This window comes from Helicoverpa zea, chromosome 2 (assembly GCF_022581195.2).
Source record: "Helicoverpa zea isolate HzStark_Cry1AcR chromosome 2, ilHelZeax1.1, whole genome shotgun sequence".
NCBI lineage: Eukaryota > Metazoa > Arthropoda > Insecta > Lepidoptera > Noctuidae > Helicoverpa > Helicoverpa zea.
The window spans coordinates 2209223-2233435 of NC_061453.1; the positions used below are offsets into that span (position 1 = coordinate 2209223).

General features: G+C 35.7%; 2 protein-coding genes across 3 annotated transcripts in view; both read left to right on the forward strand.

Moving 5' to 3' along the window:
- The window catches only part of LOC124642531, a 102200-nt gene extending 88375 nt beyond the window's left edge, over nt 1-13825 (forward strand). Inside the window, exons 3-7 of one of the 2 annotated variants that reach the window (XM_047180974.1) lie at nt 8033-8203; nt 9055-9238; nt 9840-10076; nt 10923-11078; nt 11407-13825. In XM_047180974.1, coding sequence (XP_047036930.1) covers nt 8033-8203; nt 9055-9238; nt 9840-10076; nt 10923-11078; nt 11407-11645 — 987 coding nt within the window. In that variant the 3' untranslated portion in view covers nt 11646-13825. The remainder of the gene's footprint in view (nt 1-8032; nt 8204-9054; nt 9239-9839; nt 10077-10922; nt 11079-11406) is intronic. The other variant, XM_047180975.1, reaches the window with a different exon arrangement.
- Nucleotides 13826-14428: 603 nt separating this feature from the next.
- LOC124642515 (zinc finger protein 665-like) lies at nt 14429-17093 on the forward strand. Its single transcript, XM_047180973.1, has one exon. The coding sequence runs from the start codon at nt 14546-14548 to the stop codon at nt 16298-16300; it is 1755 nt and encodes a 584-aa protein (XP_047036929.1). The 5' UTR covers nt 14429-14545; the 3' UTR covers nt 16301-17093.
- Nucleotides 17094-24213: the final 7120 nt, after the last annotated feature.

Genomic DNA, 24213 nt, shown 5'->3' on the forward strand with positions numbered 1-24213 from the left:
AATAATACAAGTTTAGTTTGTGTGAATTTGCATACCAAGTGTCCATTTAAATTCCTACACGTCTACGAAGGGGAAAATGTCAAGAAAATCGTAATGAATGACTTTGCTTGTCAATGCGTAAACGGTTGTAAAATGACTAACTTTATAATATTGCATCATTACATCCTCAGGCATTTACCTACCTATTGTCTCGATGTGTCATATTAACTTTTGACGAGCGTCCAAATTATGAATTATGTTTTGGTGCACGAGGAAAACAATCGGGAAAAAGATTTATATTTTCAATCCTTAGGTACTAAAAATACAAATGCGAAAGAAAGTGTGTAGGTATGTCGCGTTTTCAAGCCAAAATATACACCGAAAAGCAGTTCGGTAAAAAAGATGGGTACTCTTACTCGTTATTAAAAAGAGTTTTTCGCGGTATTACTACAAACGTAGACATACTTACTCGTAATTCCTATGCACTTTTAATGTTTTATTACCTACATACAATGAAGGCGAGAGAAATGAGGAAGGACTCGGTAATTACCTATTAATTAGCATACAAAGGCTCTGTCATACAATTTTCTTTTACTTACGTTTGTGAAAACAATTATCTATTTTATTTATTTTAGTAAAAAACTACTAAAAGTAATTACAGAATGAGAAATCAGGAATATCTTTTGCTCCTCAAATCACCCGCCTGTTTTACTATTATGGTTGACCAGTTCTTATAAAGTCGCGTGCGTGCCATAGGTACGAGTTATCAAGAAAGCTAAACAATTCGTTAGGGGAACCCTCTATGGCATACGACCTCCACCTTTTGCGAATGAAATCAGGTCAGCCATGTTTAGGCGGGTCGGTCAGTCTTGTGTCTTTTGCCAGTTTTAGTTACAAATTTAGCTAAGCCTGGGTAATAATCATAATAAAAACCACCCGTAGTATATCAGGAATACCTAGGAACTTTAAAGGGAACACAGCACTGAGTTTTTCGCACAACGTTGTAAATTCTATGCCATCGACGTAAATACATTTAAAATATGCAAGAGCGGGGGCTTTGCAGATATGCACGTAGCAGGAGTGCAAATCTTTCTCTTGGCATTTATTAATGGCCGCAACTTACCTGAATTGGTATAAAAATCATCTAAACAGACATTATCATTGCCTGAGAAAAACACAATGTCGTGGAACATCTTTCACACGAAAAAAACACGTTTGGTTTTGCTGGAGCGAGTAGACCAGAAGAAACATTTGTTGCGTCAGAGTGCCGTAAATCAGTGGAAACTTTTCTAGAAGCTAGTATAAAACGAATTCCAGACTTATATTAGACGGGCTGCGGGATTGTTCGAAAGAGTTACCGCGGCCCTGGTACATAAAAGGCCTACGACGGAACACGACGGTTTTTAGTCAGTAAGAGTCTGACACTCCCTCACTGCTGCTAACCCACAGCGGGAGGGGTCATTTGATGATTTTTGACGGACTTATATTAGACTTGTATTAATACTAAGATGATACTAAAGTCATGCTCACTTAAGTTAACGTCGGAGGCTTCGAGAAAGGGAATACTTAGTGTGAATGGCGCGATCGGTATTCAGTCATCAAGGTCTATGCTAAATAGTGCAGCAGGATAAATTGCATAATGCATTCACATTCAACTTACATTAAGTTGGTATTGTTGACTAAAAGATCATGTCTTGAAATGATGAAACCATGAATTTTGAAAAAAATTAAAGTCACTTCATAAAAACTGGCAGTTTTTATGAAGAAGACTTCCATGTATCTACAATGTAAAACGAAGAATCTCGTTTGTTGCATGTGGGAGCCCGCCAAAATAACAACAAAAAAAAACAATTATCATGGTACATGGAATAAAGCCTGGTGACAGACGGCCAAACTTATAACCATTCCTTTTTTACTCTTCGGGGTCGGTAAAAAGATAGAAAAAACGAATCTCAATATAATAATGAATAATGTAGGAAGGCCTTACTTCATTCACAAAAGCAACCTGCATCACACACTACATAATTCATATGTTACTCAGACTCTATGAATGTTAAGGCATACACTTTACCACAGTTTTTACAAGAAATCCTGCATTATATAGAAATGCGTTGTTTGAGCTCAAGGTCTCTCGGATCACGTTTGCTAAGACCTTGCCGTTGCCTTGGCAGGCATTAGGCTTAGTGCCTAGATCTCATCTAGATTATAACGTATAGCCGTTTTATGCCTGCTTCTCGTGGGAATTACTGTTGTGTACTGTACCGTACCTGGATACAAAATAGCCTATGTTACCTGCGAAGAGTGAAGCTTTCCAACAGTGAAAGAATTTTTCATATCCATTCAATAGTTTCAGAGCCTTTAGGGTAGGTACAAACAAACAAGCAAAAAAAGGTTTCCTCTTTAGTATTATACTAGCTTTTGCCCGCGACTTCGCGTGGAATAGTGGCATCCGGCAGATTTTTGGTTTGATCAATAGATGGCGCTGTATGTCCGGAATAAATTGTATTTTTTTATTTTTATTTATTGTAATAAAAACTATCCTATGTCCTTCTCCTGGCTCTAAACTATCTCCCTGCCAGTTTTCAGCTAAATCGATTCAACCGTTCTTGAGTTAGTGGTGTAACTAACACAACTTTCTTTTATATATATAGATTAGTATTAGTATAGATTTGTTGTCTTTTTTGACAAATTAATAACTTTCATCTTGTAGCTGTGACTAATGAAACCAGGTAGTGTACTTCTGGTCTTAAAGTCATAAATCACTAAGTCATTTATGAAAACTTACCTATTGCTTAATTAGTGTTCAATCAATCAATTTAGTTGGATCATAAATCTTCTTTTTTACCTTATTCAAGTAATATACGATATGTAGGTGAGAGTACGATACGACACGTGAGATTATTATTCTGCTTCTTCCTGTCCTGTACCCAAGTTATTTGGCTTTCATTTCTCTTTGTCAGACATCATACTAACATCCACTCCCTTCTCGTTCATGTCCTCTTTCACGCAGTCAATCCATCTTTTCTTGGGTCTATCTCTAGATGAAGATATTTTTTATTATTAGCATGATAGATTATTAAGATAAATATAATATTATGTAGACATGTTTATTGTTTACTCTCGGATATTTCCTAGCAGGAAAATTAGAAGATAATCATGTTACTTGATACTATTACTTGCTGTGTAGACAATGGGCCAGGTGGGAGGTAATTATTATGGCATTTTATCACGCTAGCCTATGGTAAACAATATTAATTACTATACCTGACACATGTCTTAAACACAAGTACCAAGACTCATCCAAACATTATAGCAAAATTGTATTAGATTCACGATTTAAAAATACCTCACCATTTGAATTAAGTATCAAGAAACAATGAATGAAATTTATGAATACACCAGACAGTATATAAAAAAGGAACAATAGCTTTTCAAAAAACTTGAGGCCTCATGATGACAATCCCTCTGGATTGTCATCATGAGGCCTCAAGTTTTTATTGTAGTGATGTAAAAAAAGTAAATCATGATGACAATCCCTCTGGATTGTCATCATGATTTACTTTTACAATGGATTTATCCCCATCACTCCAATATATTGCTATTACATGCTCATGCAATGACACCATTCAATCATTTCCTTTCATGACACATACTTGGGTACCCATAATTTTTCAAATGAATTGCCTATCAAATGTAGCTCCTCGGTGACCAAACGAACCACAAAGGTTTTATTTAGTCTATTCCCTATGACTTAGTAAGTGTTGTATATTATACATATATTCCTGGTATTCCACGTCCATTCATGTGAAATTCCAAACTTAAAATTGTTAGAATGTGCCGAAACTTTTAAATAAAGAAGTATATCACATCTTTTGAGCAAGTGCAGTGATTAACGCTCAATCCTTCTCAGTGTGAGAGGAGGCCAGCAATGTTGCAATAGGACGATAAAATGCCTATTATGATTAAACCTTTTTATACAAAGCTTCGTCCTTTAATATACATATGTATCTAGACCAGTTCATAAAATCAATGCAATCATAACTGTGTCTAGGTGAAGGGCTGCAAGGTTAAACGGAAGGCGTGACGCGACCATTAACTTTTATGACATATACAGACATACATATGCCACTCATTTAGAACATACATTAATAATTATGTAGGCCGTTAATGGATACATTAGGGCAATATATTTTGGTATTTCCGTAGTTCCGTATTTGACTGATAAGATCAATAACGATTATAGATTTATATCCTGTCTGATTTCTCTGATTCTGAAAGAATAGGTGCCTGTTTGTGTAAATTACTTGATTTATAGATACCTACATATAATGTCATTGAAGATAGATAAATACACATAAATGTATTTGCAACTTTTCTGTGACAATACATGCTTATAGTAATATTATTTTGAGAGCTAACATAACAGAGAGCTTGACTTTCATGTTTTCAACTGGTGTTGGCAGATTGTAATTTACATACTTACAATATCCTGATGGAAATGCCCAGTATAATTTTCTCCAAGACTAGACAAACTATACCTAACTCTGTATTATGATTTATTCCTTTAACGATAAATAGCATAGACTACAGATTACGTAAACCCTACTTCCTGCATTTTCACTTTCAGCAACCATAGACAATTTATCAATTTATTGTCTATGCCTAAACAGGAACTGTCGTGCCCGAACTGAAGTGGAACAAATGGCTGGCCAATTACTCTTTATGAATGTTATAACTATAATAATTAATTAACTTGTTTTATGGGCTAAATATTAATGAAAACTTTAAAGGTCTTTGTGAAGGTAAAAGTTTATTTAGGTAATATTATGAGGTCCTTTTTGTTTTCTTAATATTTTCTTCGTGCTGCAAGAGTTATTAAATAACAACCTCAGTGCTATATAATACTTCCGATAAACGTTATATGAAATACTGATGTAACTGAACTCGCAGTCATCATATTTCCTTTGTTTGTCACGTCATGTCTGTGACATAAACACTGATCTATCCCACGATACCAGATTGTACGGCGCGGGCAGAAAAACTATCCAGTGATGTTTCCTCGCAGATGCAAAAATCAGAATCAGAAGGTTACTTGCAATGTTAAAATGAATAAATAAATTATAGAATCAAGCATTACTCGGCGGATATTCGTCGACATCTCTTGAAGGGGCACTGTGGAGTGGCGAAACACGTTAAACCTTCCTCATGAATCACTCTATTACTTATTTGTTTGAACTTCATGGGATCGTTGGTGTGCAGATCGGTTACAATGCAATGGATCAGCCCCCTTATCTGTTTTCAAGTCCATGGATCTACGGGTGCTCCATTAACAGCTTCGACACCCTCTTTTCTTGTCTATGGATCCCCCTAATTGGCAAACCGCAAAACGGAAGTCGTGCAGAAGTTTCAAATGACGAGGAGAGACGCGAAGATATTATTTTGCAGTTTCACGGTTTTATCTTCAAAACTTAGGTTTACTTTCAGCTCAGTAAGCCAAGACAATGGTTTAATTGTTGGCTCACTATGTGCTACACACATACATACTGGTAGTCAACCCAGTTGGGTAACAGATTCCATTGTTGAGGTTTTCATAACACCTATTGTGTTAGCGATTCCAAGTTTTTATCATACTCATATGCTGAACTATATCGCTGTGTGCCATAGCATCACAATGTGGTGGAAATTAATGGTATGTAGATAGATAGCATAATCAGCTGTTTAGGCATGCATATAAAAGTGAAATACCGCGAGGAAATACCCGTTTCAATTCTTGTAATGATTTTGAAAATATAATGAATTGAAGCTACAAACAATTGTCGCTAGCCCGTTTTTTAATTATAGAACAGTGTAGATAATGTTTGCCATATTGCATTAATTTCTGGCAGTAAATAATCAAGATCCAAACCTATTAAACCATGAAAAAAATAAGCATATTTGCAATTCTAATCTAGAACTAAATAAATCAGTCCTGTAGATTTACATAGCACAAAGACATTCTTATGGGAATGATCGCATCACCATTCAGGCGGATTTCCTAGCTTCGCATTGTTTCAAGTTTTACAACAAAGCTTACATAAAAACACTAATTTATTCATCTTCTAAAGGAAACAGAATAATCGTTCGTGATTACGATACAAATTTTTTGAAACTTGTGCAAAAACTATGTGCAATTCAGATCGTAAATTCTTGCATTACACGACCTTGCGTGCATGTGGAATACTAAGTAGAATGATTTTGTTTTATAAGGGTTTCTTGACTTTTTGGACAATAACATGTTCACATAATTAAGTTTACCTACTTACGTGAAGTCTGCAGAAATGCTTTTGCACTTAACATAGTTTGTCTTGCGCAGCTAGCTGATCTCCTTAGAGAGGACCGCTGTGTCAAGTGACGAGGTTTTATATGTTTTTACACACACACACACACACACAGGCTTACATTTCTCAGTAGAATTTTAAATGGATTTGCAAACAATGATTTTGTTTATAATTCAATGTACGTAGACTTGCTATAAATATTAACCTGTTGAACAAATTGGATGCAATTGCGATATATACAAAAACTACCTGAATACTTAATCGGCACAGATTTTAAGCATCCTTCAGGATAGCTCATTCGGTCATTATAATTAGCTTAAGGGTCATCAAGACTTTTAAGATCTATCTGTCTCATATTTTTTTCTGAATTTAATTTGATTCTGTATTTAATTTCAAGGGATTTACCCATGTTGTCACGCCGAATCGATCATAACCTTTGATCGGAATATCGGATATGGACTTTAAGCTTATCATAGCTTAGATTTAAATGTGATGAAACAAATATTATTATTAACAAATCTTCAAATATATTTCGTATATTCTTGTCTATAACTTACCTCATCTTCGGCACAAAGTCAATAACTGCTAATTGACTTAGCACGTCATCACAAGAATAATTTACAAGTCCAGCTCAATAATAATCTTCATTATTATTTTTACCATTCTCTTATTTAATTTCTTCATTGTGACTGATATTATTTTAATGATGGCAATTACGGTCTTTTGAAATTGTTTTTACAGATTGTTACTTTAATTTTCAACGCGGTTGGTGTTGCCTTGTCCTTTCAGCTTCTTGCCTTAGAGTCGCAATATCAAGTAGATACCTAGTCTTAAGCATGTCTTTACATTACCCCCTCTTTGTCTTTGTTATAATATTTCTGTCACATATAGCCTTATGCTTTCTTAAGAGGTACCTACCAGATACTCTAATCTTCTTAGGTTTTACAGAAAATATTCTTACTTGATCTATGCCTTACCATGGTCATCACTAGACAACTAGACACTGACTTGTCGGAGGGAAATTGTCAATAAGACCTATCCTCCTTAATGTCTGTACGTTAACGAATGTTCCATTGAATTTATAGTTTTCTTTTGTTCTTTATGCTATCGTAACAAACGTGACTTCATATGTTTAATTACTGTCAAAATCTTCATGTATGCACGTATGACTGTGTAGGACATTAACGAAATTCATCATAACTGTTCAATGAATCAGTTTTTTAATGCACTTGTATGCTTCAACTTAAACAATGATAATGTTCTTTCGAATACAAAATGGACACATCACAGTCGAGCTATTCACGTTTTCATTATTTTTGGCAACTTTTATGATCCTGTCAAACATAGACATCTATGACGCAAGATCTTTTTTCTTATTTGCAAGTTTCGTGTCTATATTAACAGTCATGCATTGTTATTATCATTGCCGTCGTTTTAAGGTCGGACACGGTTTGACATGATGAGAACTAAAAGTCACATGATGGGCGAAAATTCCCATGAAAATTCATTGGATACGGTGGCAAAGAATGTCATTTACATCTTCATTGTCATTATTGATGATTACAATTGCCACAGAAAAATGCTAAGCGTCATTTTCTCTTCACTTAGTTCAAAAAACATCGCCAATTTCACGAGTTAAGTCGTGAACATGTCATCAATAAATCATGAATCCAAAATGGCCGGTTCTTCCTTTTGAAATGTTCTAAAGTCTAAAATGCTCGTTTTTATTATTTCAGGAGTCACTATCAGAATGGGACCGAGGTATTCTGACGGACCTCCAGGTGCCGCCAGTCGCCGGCGCACTCAACCGCAAGTGGAGTGCGCGGACAGCTGCTCACGCGCAGGACACGGCGACCGACCAATCAGCGCCCGTTAACAACAGCACTGATGCCTGCAAGCTGCTTATTGTGAGTATAACTAATGTTCAAGATATAAGATATAAGGAATATAAGTTACTAGTTTAGGTGTAGGACCTAGTAAGGAAAACAAGGACCACTTTCGCTTAAATACCTATAAATCAATTGGTCGAATGCCAAATCTTTTTTTTCTTGATTAATTGCGCACCAGTTCATTCATGCTCCTTAATGATTGAAACAACCTTCATAAATGTAATTAAAAGTTACTGTTAAGAATATGTAGTCCAAGCTATGTAAATCCCGTTATCTTTTGGAATAAAACTTTCGAAACTTATTCTTGGTAATTTGGGATTACAATCTCATTTAATAAGGTAAACAGCAATAATTCATTAAATGCTTCTGACCTTTATGAATACAAAAGTAATGTTTTCTCAAGACTGCAGTCGAATGGGTATATCTTGGTACGCTTATTGTATTACGAGGATATTCGGGTTAATTGGAGTCAAATGTCTTCAATTATTTCTGCAACAATGAAGTACTCTGTTGTTTTCGTTGGACTTCTCGAATACCCTTCCTATATGATCCCACGCATCCTTATGGAATAACCCGTAGGACTAATTAATTTCCTTATAAGAGGTCAATCCAATCCAGTTTATATTGGTTCTATTAGAATAATAGGACGAGCATAAAGATTGAGGTATTAAGTTTCCATGCAACATGAATGGTAGACTGCATTTATTGATCTTTTTACCCGTATCGAGTAGTTTTATGAGCTATCAAGTGTAATTTTTCTCATATCCACTTGATGGCCTCTGATATCGAATGATGATAGTGACTGCCACTGGATTACAGCTGAGGTTTATTGCCCAGGTCATCAATAACTCTATAATTTATTTTTCCAGTACATCGGAGACGCAAAAACACCGATGTGGCGTCTAAACCTCTGCGGAGGAAATGCAGCAGCCGTGGCGGCGAGAGCTGGAACCAAGCTGCTGCCTTCCAAGTTGAGGATCGTGTGGAACCCCCCCACTTCGCCCTACCAGCACACGGAGAAGTTACGGCTGGTCGTTACTGCGATTAATAGTGGTACGTAGATACCTACGTAGAAGAATAAATAAGACCTTTACTGCCAGTAACTTTACAGGCTGTAGGACTCTTCAAAAGACTCTCTAGAATACAAAAGGAATAGAAAAGAACATAGCTGGATTCTAGTCAGTGGTAGTCCTTTGGTTGACACTCTTTACTCCTCCACTTACAGTGGTTGGAGTCAGTTTCATTCTCACTAAATAAACTAGGTAATACCTACAACTAAGTGCTTACGCCATCTAGATCCAAAGGTGAACGCTTGGCATGTTTTAATGATTGCAGTGTCCTAATATATTGCGGACTGCAGTTTATCTGATGATAGTAATTTTCTTGATTAACAGACTAGCAAAGTAATTGCCTGTGACAAAGAGCTCGTGCCAATTAAATGTGTTGTCTCACTATCCATACCAAATGAATTACGAATGCAACCAGAAACCGCAAAGTGATGGTTAAAAGACTGCCCATAAGGTATTTCCAATGATATTGTTTTCAAGTAGTTTTCATGAAATCTGCAATACACTCATTTACCTACAGTCACTACCTACCTTCTTACATTTAAATATACCATCTTTCTCTAATATCTGCCATTCCTATCTTCCAGGTTCAATCTGTACCAACGACTCCCAATTCGTTTGCGGAGTGACCAGTCTCTGCATATCCTCGTACCTCGTCTGCGATGGAGTTCGTCACTGTCCTGGTGGAGAAGACGAAGACCCAGGTGCCTGCTCTCATAGACACGATCCTCCGTTACTGGAACTCCTGAGAAGGTTTGCTGCAAGGAACCAAGAGCTGCTTGGGTTGGACCAACCTGATGGCATGACGAAGCCTTCGGTTATAAGTGAGTGTTTATTTATAAATGCTTTTGTTTTGTATTGGTGTATCTGAATGTTGTTATAAGACAACATTCAGATAGGTAGGAAAAGTGAAGGCAAATTATGACGCAAGCAGATAAATAGGTAGAAAAATTTGCAAAAAAGAAAACTGTTATGCTGGTGGACTGGATGTTAATACTTGAGTATGCAAAACATGAATGGAAAATCTAGAAAATCTGAAAATAAATAAGAGTTATTTCGTACTTCTCGGATGAATTAAACTCACATAGCAAAAACTAGAAAACTGGAAATTCTCGCGATGATTTCCTTAATTGTATTTGAAGTGATAATTGAACCAATTGCATAATGTAAAATGTCCGCTAAACTTAGAGGGCATGGGAATGTCCATCATTATCAGTCATAGTTGACAAAACAATTTACTCTATAATAATATTGAAATTAGTTTCCTTATTAAGCGCTTCAATAACAAAACTTGAATGGAATATCTTCGTAGATTCTTGCCATTTTCCCCTATATTGCTGAATGGGAATACTTATTCTATCAGCGCTCATACGTCAGTACATGGGATATGAGTAATTACTCATTACATGAATACGGGAAAATCATTACATGTCCACATGTCCCAATATTCGATAATTCTCAAAAATTGGAATATCAAGGTAGGGCTTAATTACCATCACTAGTCCATAAAATATAACTGCTTCTCTTAAATCATTATCCTCTATCATTTTAAAGCATCGCGTTTACAGCTAGATCAACTATCTTGTACCAAAAAGTCCCGATACTTGTCATTACACCACTATCGTGCCCTCAAATTCATTTAACTAAGCTTCAGATGTAACTGACAACAGGCGATTTGACCCTTTCAGTGAAGATCAGCGAGTCGGAGAAGCCGTCGAATGCCTTCATGGAGTTCGCGGCAGCTCTGGAGCCGTACGGACCCTGGAGTTATATGGTAGTCGGCATGCTGGTCTGCGCTACTATACTCATGTTCTGTTTGGCTTGGGGTGAGTAAAAGATCATCATACATTATAGATGGATCAGGCAAAGTCAAATGTAAATCAAAGACTTTTACGGCATTTGGGAAAGTGGTCATTATAATTGGAACTGTGTCTTGTGTGGCTAATAGAAGACTTGACAGTTGACAATAATTTGAAATAGAACAATCACCAATCATGTAAACTGTTATTTATACAAATGCATACGAGAGCATATAAAGGTGTTAAAAATTTTGAATAAATATATTAGTGAGACGGTTATTATTTGTAACATTTCTACTTCATCGACAAATGTACTATAAATAGTTGAAAATAACTCAACTTCTTAATTTTTCAGAATGCTGCTGCAAACGTTCAAAGCCATCAGACACTCCAGTCACCATCCCGCCATCTTGCATCGACCTGTCACCAACAGTCACAGTGACAGCTGCATCCCAGCAACTGTTTACGTCCCCCCTGCCTCCCTCGCCGCCGGAGTACGAGCCTCCCCCGTCGTACTCCTCACTGTTCCCTCGCGCCTTCAAGTCTTCACCAACGCCGGTACCACACTGCTCTCATCAGGAACCTCCGGATTGAAGTGCTGGGTAACTGATCTAGCTAGTTCGTAGGTAGAGTATTGCAATTCTTAGGGTTAAGTCTACAAGTGTTTGACACGGATTTGTTTTGTTGATTGCTTCTTGTGGTTGGTGTAAATTTTGCTGTTCTCTTGTGTAGTCATCTAAGAAGGAGCTAGTAACGCTCGCACGAGTCGATCGATCATAAGGCTGAACAACGCCTGGCGCGTTGTGTCGCTTTATAGAATACATGAGTATTCAGCTGATTCAGCTGCAAATGGTTAGACTGAAAGCCGAACCCAACATAGTTGGTTAGGCCGGTGATGATAGAGATAGAGCAACGCAAGCTAAGGTGCAAACTATTGTCCTTAGCGGCCATTTTACTCTTAGTATGGCGTGATTTATGGTACACACAGCTGCAGCAAAATTAACATTAATCAGAAAAGGCCGTAAGTGATGGATGATTGTATGAATTTAGGCAAACTAAACTATCTCATTAGATTTGGCTTGCCTTGTAAGTTGGGCTTTTGTGGTTTACGGATGACACAACTTTGCGTTAACACCGACTTGTAAAGTCACAACATTAGGCTGAGCGAGAGGCATTTTAGACTGTGACGCGTACTTTCCCGTATTTCTTCTTTTATGTTAATTGCATGATTAACTTGTTGTGTATCAGTTAACTATTCTTATTTATTTTTTCCTATAACTATTTTACTTTTGTGTCGTATATGTGTCATGTTATCATTCTCGTTCTTTATCTTACTCAGTCATTGCCTCTGACTAAATTCACGTCCCTCTTTGGATTTACCATCATCATAAACTTAAACAAAAGAGTGCTGAGTTGTGTCATGTAGGACTACACTATGACGACCCCAAGTTAGAGTCTGACACCTATTTTAATATCACCATCTCTTTGCAATCACTCTCTTTGGTTCGTCATAGTAAGGCCCTAGTAACCTACTGAAGTCGAATGAGTCGTGATAAATGACGTAACTTAATAAAATGTCTCGATACGATATTTTTATTATAAGTAATTAGGTATTCACCTGTTTAATTAATACGACCGCTATACTAGACGACCAATGAATCATTACATATGGAATTCAAGGAAAAATTGACGCATTTAGTAACGAACTGATGACTAGACGGAACCTTTGTTTAGAATGGCAATTCCAAATGTAAACAGCTCTTAGTGTTCCAGTAATAAGGGTCAATTTACTTTGAATTTGTTACTACGGAGTTTCCAGGGAAATTCTAGGTCTTAAGATACCTAAAATTCTTTTCAGTACCTAATCTGTTTGAGGTCTTAATGAAAGAAGAGCAAATTATATTTAAACATATGAACGCCCATAAGTAAAAAAAAAGAAGATCCCGACAAACGGAGAACCTCCTCCCTTTTCGGAAGTCGGTTATTAAATACATATTGACCTTTCTATAATTTCTTTGATCTGGTATTACTGGAATGCAAGATTGTCATAGTAATTCTCTGAATAGTTATGGGTTTAAGACCAATGAACAGACACTATTGTAAGTTTTATTAGTTAATATGATATTTCAATTATTATTGTAATTAAAAGTACAGACGGTAGCTAATACAAAAGCCATGTAGTGACAAGTACAATAGGATAACGGTTTTTTTATTATATTTTTTTCAAGTTTTACACGTAGGTTTGAAATTAAATAAGTATTAAAAGTTTTTGTGTTATGGGACCAAATACCTTCGTGAGATTCACTCAATAACAACTCTTCAGTTTAAGATTTTAAAAATAAAAATAAGTATGTGTGTCTGTAAAGTGCCTTAGTATTTGTATAGTCCCTGATTAAAGTGTAATATAAGATAATAATTAGAATTAAAGTATGTAACATGACTATTTGGTAAAGCTGAGCGATAAACTGTTTACGTTTTGGCGCCCTGCGCAATTTATTATCTGTGTTATTATATTTTTTATTTTTATTTAAATTCAGAAAATGTCGTTAAAAAATATAAGGTATCGTGTCTGTGCTCCGTAAAGTTTTGCTAGTCTTCTTAGTATCTTTATAACTTTCGATTTGTTATTAGTATTTTACTTTAATACTTGATATTAACCCGTATTATGTATTAGTTTATGAAACTGAATTCCATGCATTGTAAAAAATGAAAGTGATAATTTTGTATTATAGTAAAATATTAATATTTAAAAATTATAAAAAAGATTTATTTTACAATTTGTGTTTTATTTTCTTGTTTAAATGGTCCCATAGTAAAGTTACTCCCTTACATATGAACTACCCCTACAAATCACACCCTTATATTTGTTCGAGTCTTTGCTTGTATGTAAGTACTACGAACTCCCCCTATAAACTCCTTATGTAACCCCTAAGTCCTCCCTCATAAATTTAATGATGATGATGACTCCCACCGAGTCGCTTGTCGGACACGGCTATTCTCATACAAAGACATCAGCCAGCCGCACAGGACGCCTTTCACCTTATAATAAAAGTACCAGGTTTAAACCACCGTCCCGAACAAAGTTTAAATTAGTATAGCACCTTATTATTTTCAGAAGTAGGGTTCATATAAAAAAAAGGTCAATGGAAAAATTTTCTTGAAAAATAACTCGGTGAAATGGAAAATCATTTTGTATTGTCTGTTCCGTTCATGTCACTTGATGTCACTGTCAACTTTGAGTAGCGTTCCATTGGCTCATATGTACAAATATTTTGCATCGTTAGTTTGTGTGTCTCGTTCTATCAAACGTGTATACAGTTATGAAAAAAAGACGGAGTGTCAAAATTGTTAAACATTGCAATAGTTATAAATGAGCTCGAAACGCCATTGACCTAATCAATTGCATTTATTTGCATGAATTCAAACAAATACAATAAATAAACTCTAAAAACGAAATAGTTTGATGGCTAATAAACAATGTAAATGAAAAAATAATGAGTGAGCAAAAGAAGAACATTAACTGTCGTGTTTGTTTGCGATATGATTTGAAAGGACAGAAATGTTTCTCCTTGTTCGAAAACTACAATAACTCTTTGATATTTGAGAAAATTAAGTATGTAGCCGACGTTCAAATAAGGGAGGGTGATGGCCTTCCTAGCACAATATGTCCAGACTGTTTACTGCAATTAGAAACAGCACTAGTGTTCAAACAAAAATGTGAGACTTCAAACAAAATCTTGCTGAGTGTCCTCAAACAACCGTCTAAAATTTGCAAGGTAGCCTTCAGACCTGTTCCAGTTAAAAAAGAAGCAGAAATAGTATTGGGTAATGCAGCACAGGATCCCAGCCAAGGTCATAGTCACATAGGTGCAATATCAAAAACACTTGAAGGATCAACAAATGTGGTAGCAGAAATTCCCACTGATGCACAGCCTGTCCATGAAGTACCTATAACTTGTCAAACGAAGTTTTTAACTATTTCACCACTACCTCTCAAATGCGAAGAACTAAGACAACCCATCGACCAAGAATTTGAAACTGTTCATCTGAAACTTGAACAAAATACTCATGAAATACACAAGGAAGTCCCAGTAGCTGAACCATTTGAAAATGAAGGATCCATTGATGAACCATCTGACAGTGAACTGGTTATTGATACTGATAACAATGGAGGAATTGACAGCGAAGATCATGATGAACCTGATAATAAACAACAAGAGCCTCAAGGAACAGTAAAAAAGAGTAAAGCTAGAGATCTTAAATTAATATGCGATGATTGCGGAGGAAGCTTCAGAAGTAAATGCAAGTTAGCCGTCCACTGGAAGAAAGTTCACCAACCCCAAAAGTTAATTTGTCCGCACTGCAAAAGAATCTTCAAATCTTTCAAAGCATACCATGTGCATGCCAAAAAGAATACAAGAAGCTGCTATGTTGCTACTCTCGTAAACATTGAAGGTTTGGGCAGCGATAGGATATATCACTGCAGGGACTGTGATTATAAAACTAGAAATATTAAGGACATAGATGCCCATTTGGTTACACACAGCGGAGACAGACGGTTTCAATGTAAAGATTGTTCTAAATGTTTCACACAGCATGCTTCACTGCAAGGGCATAGGGAATCACAGCATAATGACTTTAAAGTTGAAGCAACATGTCATTACTGTGGTCTATACATAAAAGGACGCAATAAACTATACAAGCACTTACGAATACATGAGCCGAAATCGGTTAAATGCGAAGTTTGTCAAAAGATATTTAAAAGTCATTCGAATTTATCTAATCATATGAAGAGACACAATGGTGTTAGAGGCTACACGTGTGAACATTGTTCTGCAAACTTTTTCACCATGTCCGAGCTCTGTAACCATAGAAAAAAGGTGCATTATAAGTCGAAAACATTTAAATGTGACTTGTGTGAATATTCTTTGTATACAGCTGTTACACTGAAACTGCACAGGGCAAAGCACACTCATAACAATGTAGTATGTTTACTGTGTGGCATGTTTTTGGAAAGTGCCGAGAAGTTAGCTCTTCACCAGAGAAATCACAATGAAAAGAACTTCGCCTGTCAACAATGTGATAAAAGTTTCCACCGTAGAGATTCACTGCGGAGACACATTTTACAGAAACATGGGCCCCCAAAAAGAGAAGAACCGGTGCACATGAAAGTTGTAAAGATCAAACAAGAGTTTTCCGCAGACCATAGGTTTGATAATGTCATTACATTGTCGCCTATTTTGTCATAATCTCATATCAATTTAAATTTCAAAAGAATAGCTATGATGTTTCAACGGTTTCTATGAATTTGGATTCAGGCTATTGTTTACCTACCTATAAAAAGTACTGATTTTATTTATTTAAGATTTTTTTTATATGTGGTCGGAAATAGGATGTGCAATGTACAAATACTACTATATATTTTTTTACAAAATTTAACTGTAAGTAGGTATGTATAAGATTTTAAATATAAATATTTATAGACCAATTTAGATACTTTAAAGGCTCATAGTATTATTTTGAATATCTGACTATTTCAATGATGTCCTATTACTAATTCAACTTCTATGATTTCGCAATAGGTTCAATCATTTTGTTAAGTACCTTTTTAATTCCATAATAAAATAAACTTCTGACATACGCAGAATCGTCGATAGCTAGATATATTTATATTATTATTTATACCTACTAGGTACAGAGAGAGGATTAGTTAGAGGTATTTAAATAAAACTACTCTTACGGATTTTATCGCGTTATATTAATATTATTTAATCCCGACGTTTCGGATCCTTTACAGCAGAAAGTAGTTTTATTTAAATGTCTAATATTCGCGTAAGTGTCAGAAATCAATAGGATTAGAGGTATTTACATGCCTATGTAATAATATTAATATGTAGGTAGCTAAGTCAAACAATACATGAAACTTGTAAATCTATGTATTATATACCTAAGAGTTTGGGCCGCTGTAAATATGAAGTACATTGAAATCGTTTAATTTTATCGTATGTATTTAATAAATAATAGATAATGAGATATTATGTATTGCAGTAGTCTTCTTTGTTATTACCCGCCCACATAACTGTCCCGATGTTCAGTGGTCGCAAGCATTGCGGATTCTTGGGTTCGATATCCGGGTCGGGTCGGCCGAAATTGCATATTGCGAAATTTTAAGAAAATTAGGCAGAGCGACGCGGAATCTGAAAGCCTGCAACTATAACTGCAACTGCATATAAGCGCAGGCTAAGCTGTAAAGGTAAGTAATATCCCGACTCGTCTACGGTAAAACGGCTAAACCGATTGAGATGAAACTTGGCAAGGAGTTAGAAGTGGTTTTGGTACCATGGAGAGAGCGGAAGGCTACGTTTTAATGCAACGATATCTACTCAATCTCAGTCGTGTAATCTTTAATTACACGATTGCCGAGGCTGAGTAATATTAAAGTTAATTTATGTACCTACTCACCTAAGTAAGTACCTACTGTATCTACAGAATAGCAAAACAGCCAACTCTTTTCTACTTAATTTGTTTATTTATTCTGAAGATACGAAAACAATTCAGTGAATATATACCGATAGATCGAGTCTGAAACTCGGAATCGGCCCAATCCGTTCCGTAACGTACATCCGAAGCGTGAATATTCAAATGTCGCAGAATAAAATATTTTTGCAAAATGACGCCGGCTCACTCGGAAATAAGCCCAGCTTTTCTCCACGCTCATTTTATACCGTTTGTTCGATTTCTTGTGCTATTCTAGAAAAACAAATGGGAAGTAGGTAGGTACCATCGTTTCTTATTTTTAACCGACTTCCCAAAAAGGAGGAGGTTATCAATTCGGCCGGTATGTTTTTTTTTTTTTTTTCTATGTATGTACATCGATTACTCCGAGGTTTATGGACCGATTTACGTGATTCTTTTTTTGTTCGACTCGGAATAGCTGCCAGTTGGTCCCATAGTCATCAGGTCAGGATCTGATGATGGAAACCCTGAGAAATCGAGGGCAACCTTCGAAAGTTGTAGGCATACATAGGGTAAAAACTTGATACTCAGGTGTACGCCTAAAAGCACTATTCAACAGTGAAGATTTGGAGCTGATCTGATGATGGAAACCAGAGAGGGTCGAGGGAACTCGACAACTGAATATGTAAACTACCTCGTGTTTGGGCTTAAATTATTTGTATTGACAAGACCTTTGCAACAGTGAAGGTTTGAAGCTGACCTGATGATGGAGACCAGAGAAAGTCGAGGGAACTCGACAACTGAATATGTAAAATACCTCGTATTTGGACTTATATTCTTTGTATTGATGAGAACTTCCCACTTGTATGGATAGTGACAACTATACGTATCACTGAAAAGCTTTAAATAAAAAACTTTTTTACAAAAAAATTAAACCGACTTCCCAAAACACTAAAAAGCAAAAAAAAAAACTATTTTTAGGTGCATCGGCCTAGAAGTCGGTGGCAAAATTAACTTAGTAACATCCATTAGACACCGAATTCTAGGCCGATGCACCTAAAAATAGTTTTTTTTTTGCTTTTTAGTGTTTTAATTTTTTTTGATTCTTAGGTAACTGAAATGTTTTTTGTCATTTTTCAAATGTTACTTGATATCATTCTTTAAATTATTTCTAGTGTATCAAGATTTAGGAACCCAACTAATGTTTATGTCAGTGAACCTGGCAGATCATTGTCTAGCAGATCAACTTTTTTTTTGAGTTCTTATCGCATGCAGATGAGTTCTATAGTTCCTGATAGTTTTCAGGAATAGTTCTACCATTTTCAGCTGAAAAACGATAGTTCACAAAATGATCTGCTAACTTCCGGTAGCAGAGCATTTCTCAGAAAATAAAAAAAAAACTGAGATATTGTCACATAAAGATGAGTTCCATAGTTCCTCATACTTTTCAGGAATAGTTCTGGCGTATTTCAGCTGAAAAATATTTTTTTTCCCAATTCACGTTTGAGTGTTAAAAGAGCATGAATAAAGATTAAAGTGTTATTTTCAAAGTTCAATCCAGATAAAAGGGCGAAAACTCATTTGTTTTCGATAGATGCTTCATGAAACTGTAATCTAGACTTCAATTCAAATCTAGAACTATCATTAAAGTATCAGCAGAGCATGGCTGAAAGTAAGAAGCTGTGAAATTTCACATTTTAATATGAAAAAATATCCAAAAAAATATTTTCGCGGTTCCAATTACTCTAGGAGGCGGGAACTATCGCGTTTCTGATAGAAGAATACCAGCACCATAATACAACAGCCGATTCAAACCCAGAACTCTCACTAAAGTATCAGTAGAGCATGGTGGAAAGTAAGGAACTGTGAAATTTCACATTTTAATATGAAAAAAAATTTTTCGCGTTTCCAATTACTCTAGGAGGCGGGAACTATCGCGTTTCTGATAGAAGAATACCAGCACCATAATATAACAGCAGATTCAAACCCAGAACTCTCACTAAAGTATCAGCAGAGCATGGTTGAAAGTAAGAAACTGTGAAATTTCACGTCTTAATGTGAAAAAATATTCAGAAAAATATTTTCGCGGTTCCAATTACCAAAGGAGGCGGGAACTATCGCGTTTCTGACAGAAGAATACCAGCACCATAATATAACAGCAGATTCAAACCCAGAACTCTCACTAAAGTATCAGCAGAGCATGCTTGAATGTAAGAATCTATGAAATTTTACACTTTAATATAAAAAAAAAAATTTTCGCGATTCCAATTACTCTAGGAGGCGGGAACTATCGCGTTTCTGATAGAAGAATACATGCACCATTATATAGAAGCAGATTCAAACCCAGAACTCTCACTAAAGTATCAGCAGAGCATGGTTGAAAGTAAGAAACTGTGAAATAACACATTTTAATATGAAAAAATATTCAAAAAAATATTTTCGCGGTTCCGATTACTCTAGGAGGCGGGAACTATCGCGTTTCTGTTAGAAGAATACCAGCACCATAATATAACAGTAGATTCAAACCCAGAACTCTCACTAAAGTATCAGCAGAGCATGGTTGAAAGTAAGAAACTGTGAAATAACACATTTTAATATGAAAAGATATTCAAAAAAATATTTTCGCGGTTCCAATTACTCTAGGAGGCGGGAACTATCGCGTTTCTGTTAGAAGAATACCATCACCATAATATAACAGCAGATTCAAACCCAGAACTCTCACTAAAGTATCAGCAGAGCATGGTTGAAAGTAAGGAACTGTGAAATTTCACATTTTAATATGAAAAAAATTTTTTCGCGGTTCCAATTACTCTAGGAGGCGGGAACTATCGCGTTTCTGATAGAAGAATACCAGCACCATAATATAACAGCAGATTCAAACCCAGAACTCTCACTAAAGTATCAGCAGAGCATGGTTGAAAGTAAGAAACTGTGAAATTTCACATTTAAATATGAAAAAAATTTTTTCGCGGTTCCAATTACTCAAGGAGGCGGGAACGATCACGTTTCTGATAGAAAAATACTAGCACCATTACATAGATCCAGATTCAAACCCAGAACTCTCACTAAAGTATCAGCAGAGCATGGTTGAAAATAAGAAACTGTGAAATTTCACGTCATAATATGAAAAAATATTCAAAAAAATATTTTCGCAGTTCCAATTACTCTAGGAGGCGGGAACTATCGCGTTTCTGATAGAAGAATACCAGCACCATAATATAACAGCAGATTCAAACCCAGAACTCTCACTAAAGTATCAGCAGAGCATGGTTGAAAGTAAGGAACTGTGAAATTTCACATTTTAATATGAAAAAAATTTTTTCGCGGTTCCAATTACTCTAGGAGGCGGGAACTATCGCGTTTCTGATAGAAGAATACCAGCACCATAATATAACAGCAGATTCAAACCCAGAACTCTCACTAAAGTATCAGCAGAGCATGGTTGAAAGTAAGAAACTGTGAAATAACACATTTTAATATGAAAAAATATTCAAAAAAATATTTTCGCGGTTCCAATTACTCTAGGAGGCGGGAACTATCGCGTTTCTGATAGAAGAATACCAGCACCATAATATAACAGCAGATTCAAACCCAGAACTCTCATTAAAGTATCAGCAGAGCATGCTTGAATGTAAGAATCTATGAAATTTTACACTTTAATATAAAAAAAAATATTTTCGCGATTCCAATTACTCTAGGAGGCGGGAACTATCGCGTTTCTGATAGAAGAATACCAGCACCATAATATAACAGCAGATTCAAACCCAGAACTCTCACTAAAGTATCAGCAGAGCATGGTTGAATGTAAGAATCTATGAAATTCCCGCCTCCTATGGTAATTGGAACCGCGAAAATATTTTTTTGAATATTTTATCATATAAAAACGTGAAATTTCACAGTTTCTTACGTTCAACCATGCTCTGCTGATACTTTAGTGAGAGTTCTGGGTTTGAATCTGCTGTTATATTATGGTGCTGGTATTCTTCTATCAGAAACGCGATAGTTCCCGCCTCCTAGAGTAATTGGAACCGCGAAAATATTTTTTTGAATATTTTTTCATATTAAAATGTGTTATTTCACAGTTTCTTACTTTCAACCATGCTCTGCTGATACTTTAGTGAGAGTTCTGGGTTTGAATCTGCTTCTATATAATGGTGCATGTATTCTTCTATCAGAAACGCGATAGTTCCCGCCTCCTAGAGTAATTGGAATCGCGAAAATATTTTTTTTTATATTAAAGTGTAAAATTTCATAGATTCTTACATTCAAGCATGCTCTGCTGATACTTTAGTGAGAGTTCTGGGTTTGAATCTGCTGTTATATTATGGTGCTGGTATTCTTCTATCAGAAACGCGATAGTTCCCGCCTCCTAGAGTAATTGGAATCGCGAAAATATTTTTTTTTATATTAAAGTGTAAAATTTCATAGATTCTTACATTCAAGCATGCTCTGCTGATACTTTAGTGAGAGTTCTGGGTTTGAATCTGCTGTTATATTATGGTGCTGGTATTCTTCTGTCAGAAACGCGATAGTTCCCGCCTCCTTTGGTAATTGGAACCGCGAAAATATTTTTCTGAATATTTTTTCACATTAAGACGTGAAATTTCACAGTTTCTTACTTTCAACCATGCTCTGCTGATACTTTAGTGAGAGTTCTGGGTTTGAATCTGCTTCTATATAATGGTGCATGTATTCTTCTATCAGAAACGCGATAGTTCCCGCCTCCTAGTGTAATTGGAATCGCGAAAATATTTTTTTTTATATTAAAGTGTAAAATTTCATAGATTCTTACATTCAAGCATGCTCTGCTGATACTTTAGTGAGAGTTCTGGGTTTGAATCTGCTGTTATATTATGGTGCTGGTATTCTTCTGTCAGAAACGCGATAGTTCCCGCCTCCTTTGGTAATTGGAACCGCGAAAATATTTTTCTGAATATTTTTTCACATTAAGACGTGAAATTTCACAGTTTCTTACTTTCAACCATGCTCTGCTGATACTTTAGTGAGAGTTCTGGGTTTGAATCTGCTTCTATATAATGGTGCATGTATTCTTCTATCAGAAACGCGATAGTTCCCGCCTCCTAGAGTAATTGGAATCGCGAAAATATTTTTTTTTATATTAAAGTGTAAAATTTCATAGATTCTTACATTCAAGCATGCTCTGCTGATACGTTAATGAGAGTTCTGGGTTTGAATCTGCTGTTATATTATGGTGCTGGTATTTTTCTATCAGAAACGCGATAGTTCCCGCCTCCTAGCGTAATTGGAACCGCGAAAATATTTTTTTGAATATTTTTTCATATTAAAATGTGTTATTTCACAGTTTCTTACTTTCAACCATGCTCTGCTGATACTTTAGTGAGAGTTCTGGGTTTGAATCTGCTGTTATATTATGGTGCTGGTATTCTTCTATCAGAAACGCGATAGTTCCCGCCTCCTTTGGTAATTAGAACCGCGAAAATATTTTTCTGAATATTTTTTCACATTAAGACGTGAAATTTCACAGTTCCTTACTTTCAACCATGCTCTGCTGATACTTTAGTGAGAGTTCTGGGTTTGAATCTGCTGTTATATTATGGTGCTGGTATTCTTCTATCAGAAACGCGATAGTTCCCGCCTCCTAGAGTAATTGGAATCGCGAAAATATTTTTTTTTATATTAAAGTGTAAAATTTCATAGATTCTTACATTCAAGCATGCTCTGCTGATACTTTAATGAGAGTTCTGGGTTTGAATCTGCTGTTATATTATGGTGCTGGTATTCTTCTATCAGAAACGCGATAGTTCCCGCCTCCTAGAGTAATTGGAACCGCGAAAATATTTTTTTGAATATTTTTTCATATTAAAATGTGTTATTTCACAGTTTCTTACTTTCAACCATGCTCTGCTGATACTTTAGTGAGAGTTCTGGGTTTGAATCTGCTGTTATATTATGGTGCTGGTATTCTTCTATCAGAAACGCGATAGTTCCCGCCTCCTAGAGTAATTGGAATCGCGAAAATATTTTTTTTTATATTAAAGTGTAAAATTTCATAGATTCTTACATTCAAGCATGCTCTGCTGATACTTTAATGAGAGTTCTGGGTTTGAATCTGCTGTTATATTATGGTGCTGGTATTCTTCTATCAGAAACGCGATAGTTCCCGCCTCCTAGAGTAATTGGAACCGCGAAAATATTTTTTTGAATATTTTTTCATATTAAAATGTGTTATTTCACAGTTTCTTACTTTCAACCATGCTCTGCTGATACTTTAGTGAGAGTTCTGGGTTTGAATCTGCTGTTATATTATGGTGCTGGTATTCTTCTATCAGAAACGCGATAGTTCCCGCCTCCTAGAATAATTGGAATCGCGAAAATATTTTTTTTTATATTAAAGTGTAAAATTTCATAGATTCTTACATTCAAGCATGCTCTGCTGATACTTTAATGAGAGTTCTGGGTTTGAATCTGCTGTTATATTATGGTGCTGGTATTATTCTATCAGAAACGCGATAGTTCCCGCCTCCTAGAGTAATTGGAACCGCGAAAATATTTTTTTGGATATTTTTTCATATTAAAATGTGAAATTTCACAGTTTCTTACTTTCAGCCATGCTCTGCTGATACTTTAATGATAGTTCTAGATTTGAATTGAAGTCTAGATTACAGTTTCATGAAGCATCTATCGAAAACAAATGAGTTTTCGCCCTTTTATCTGGATTGAACTT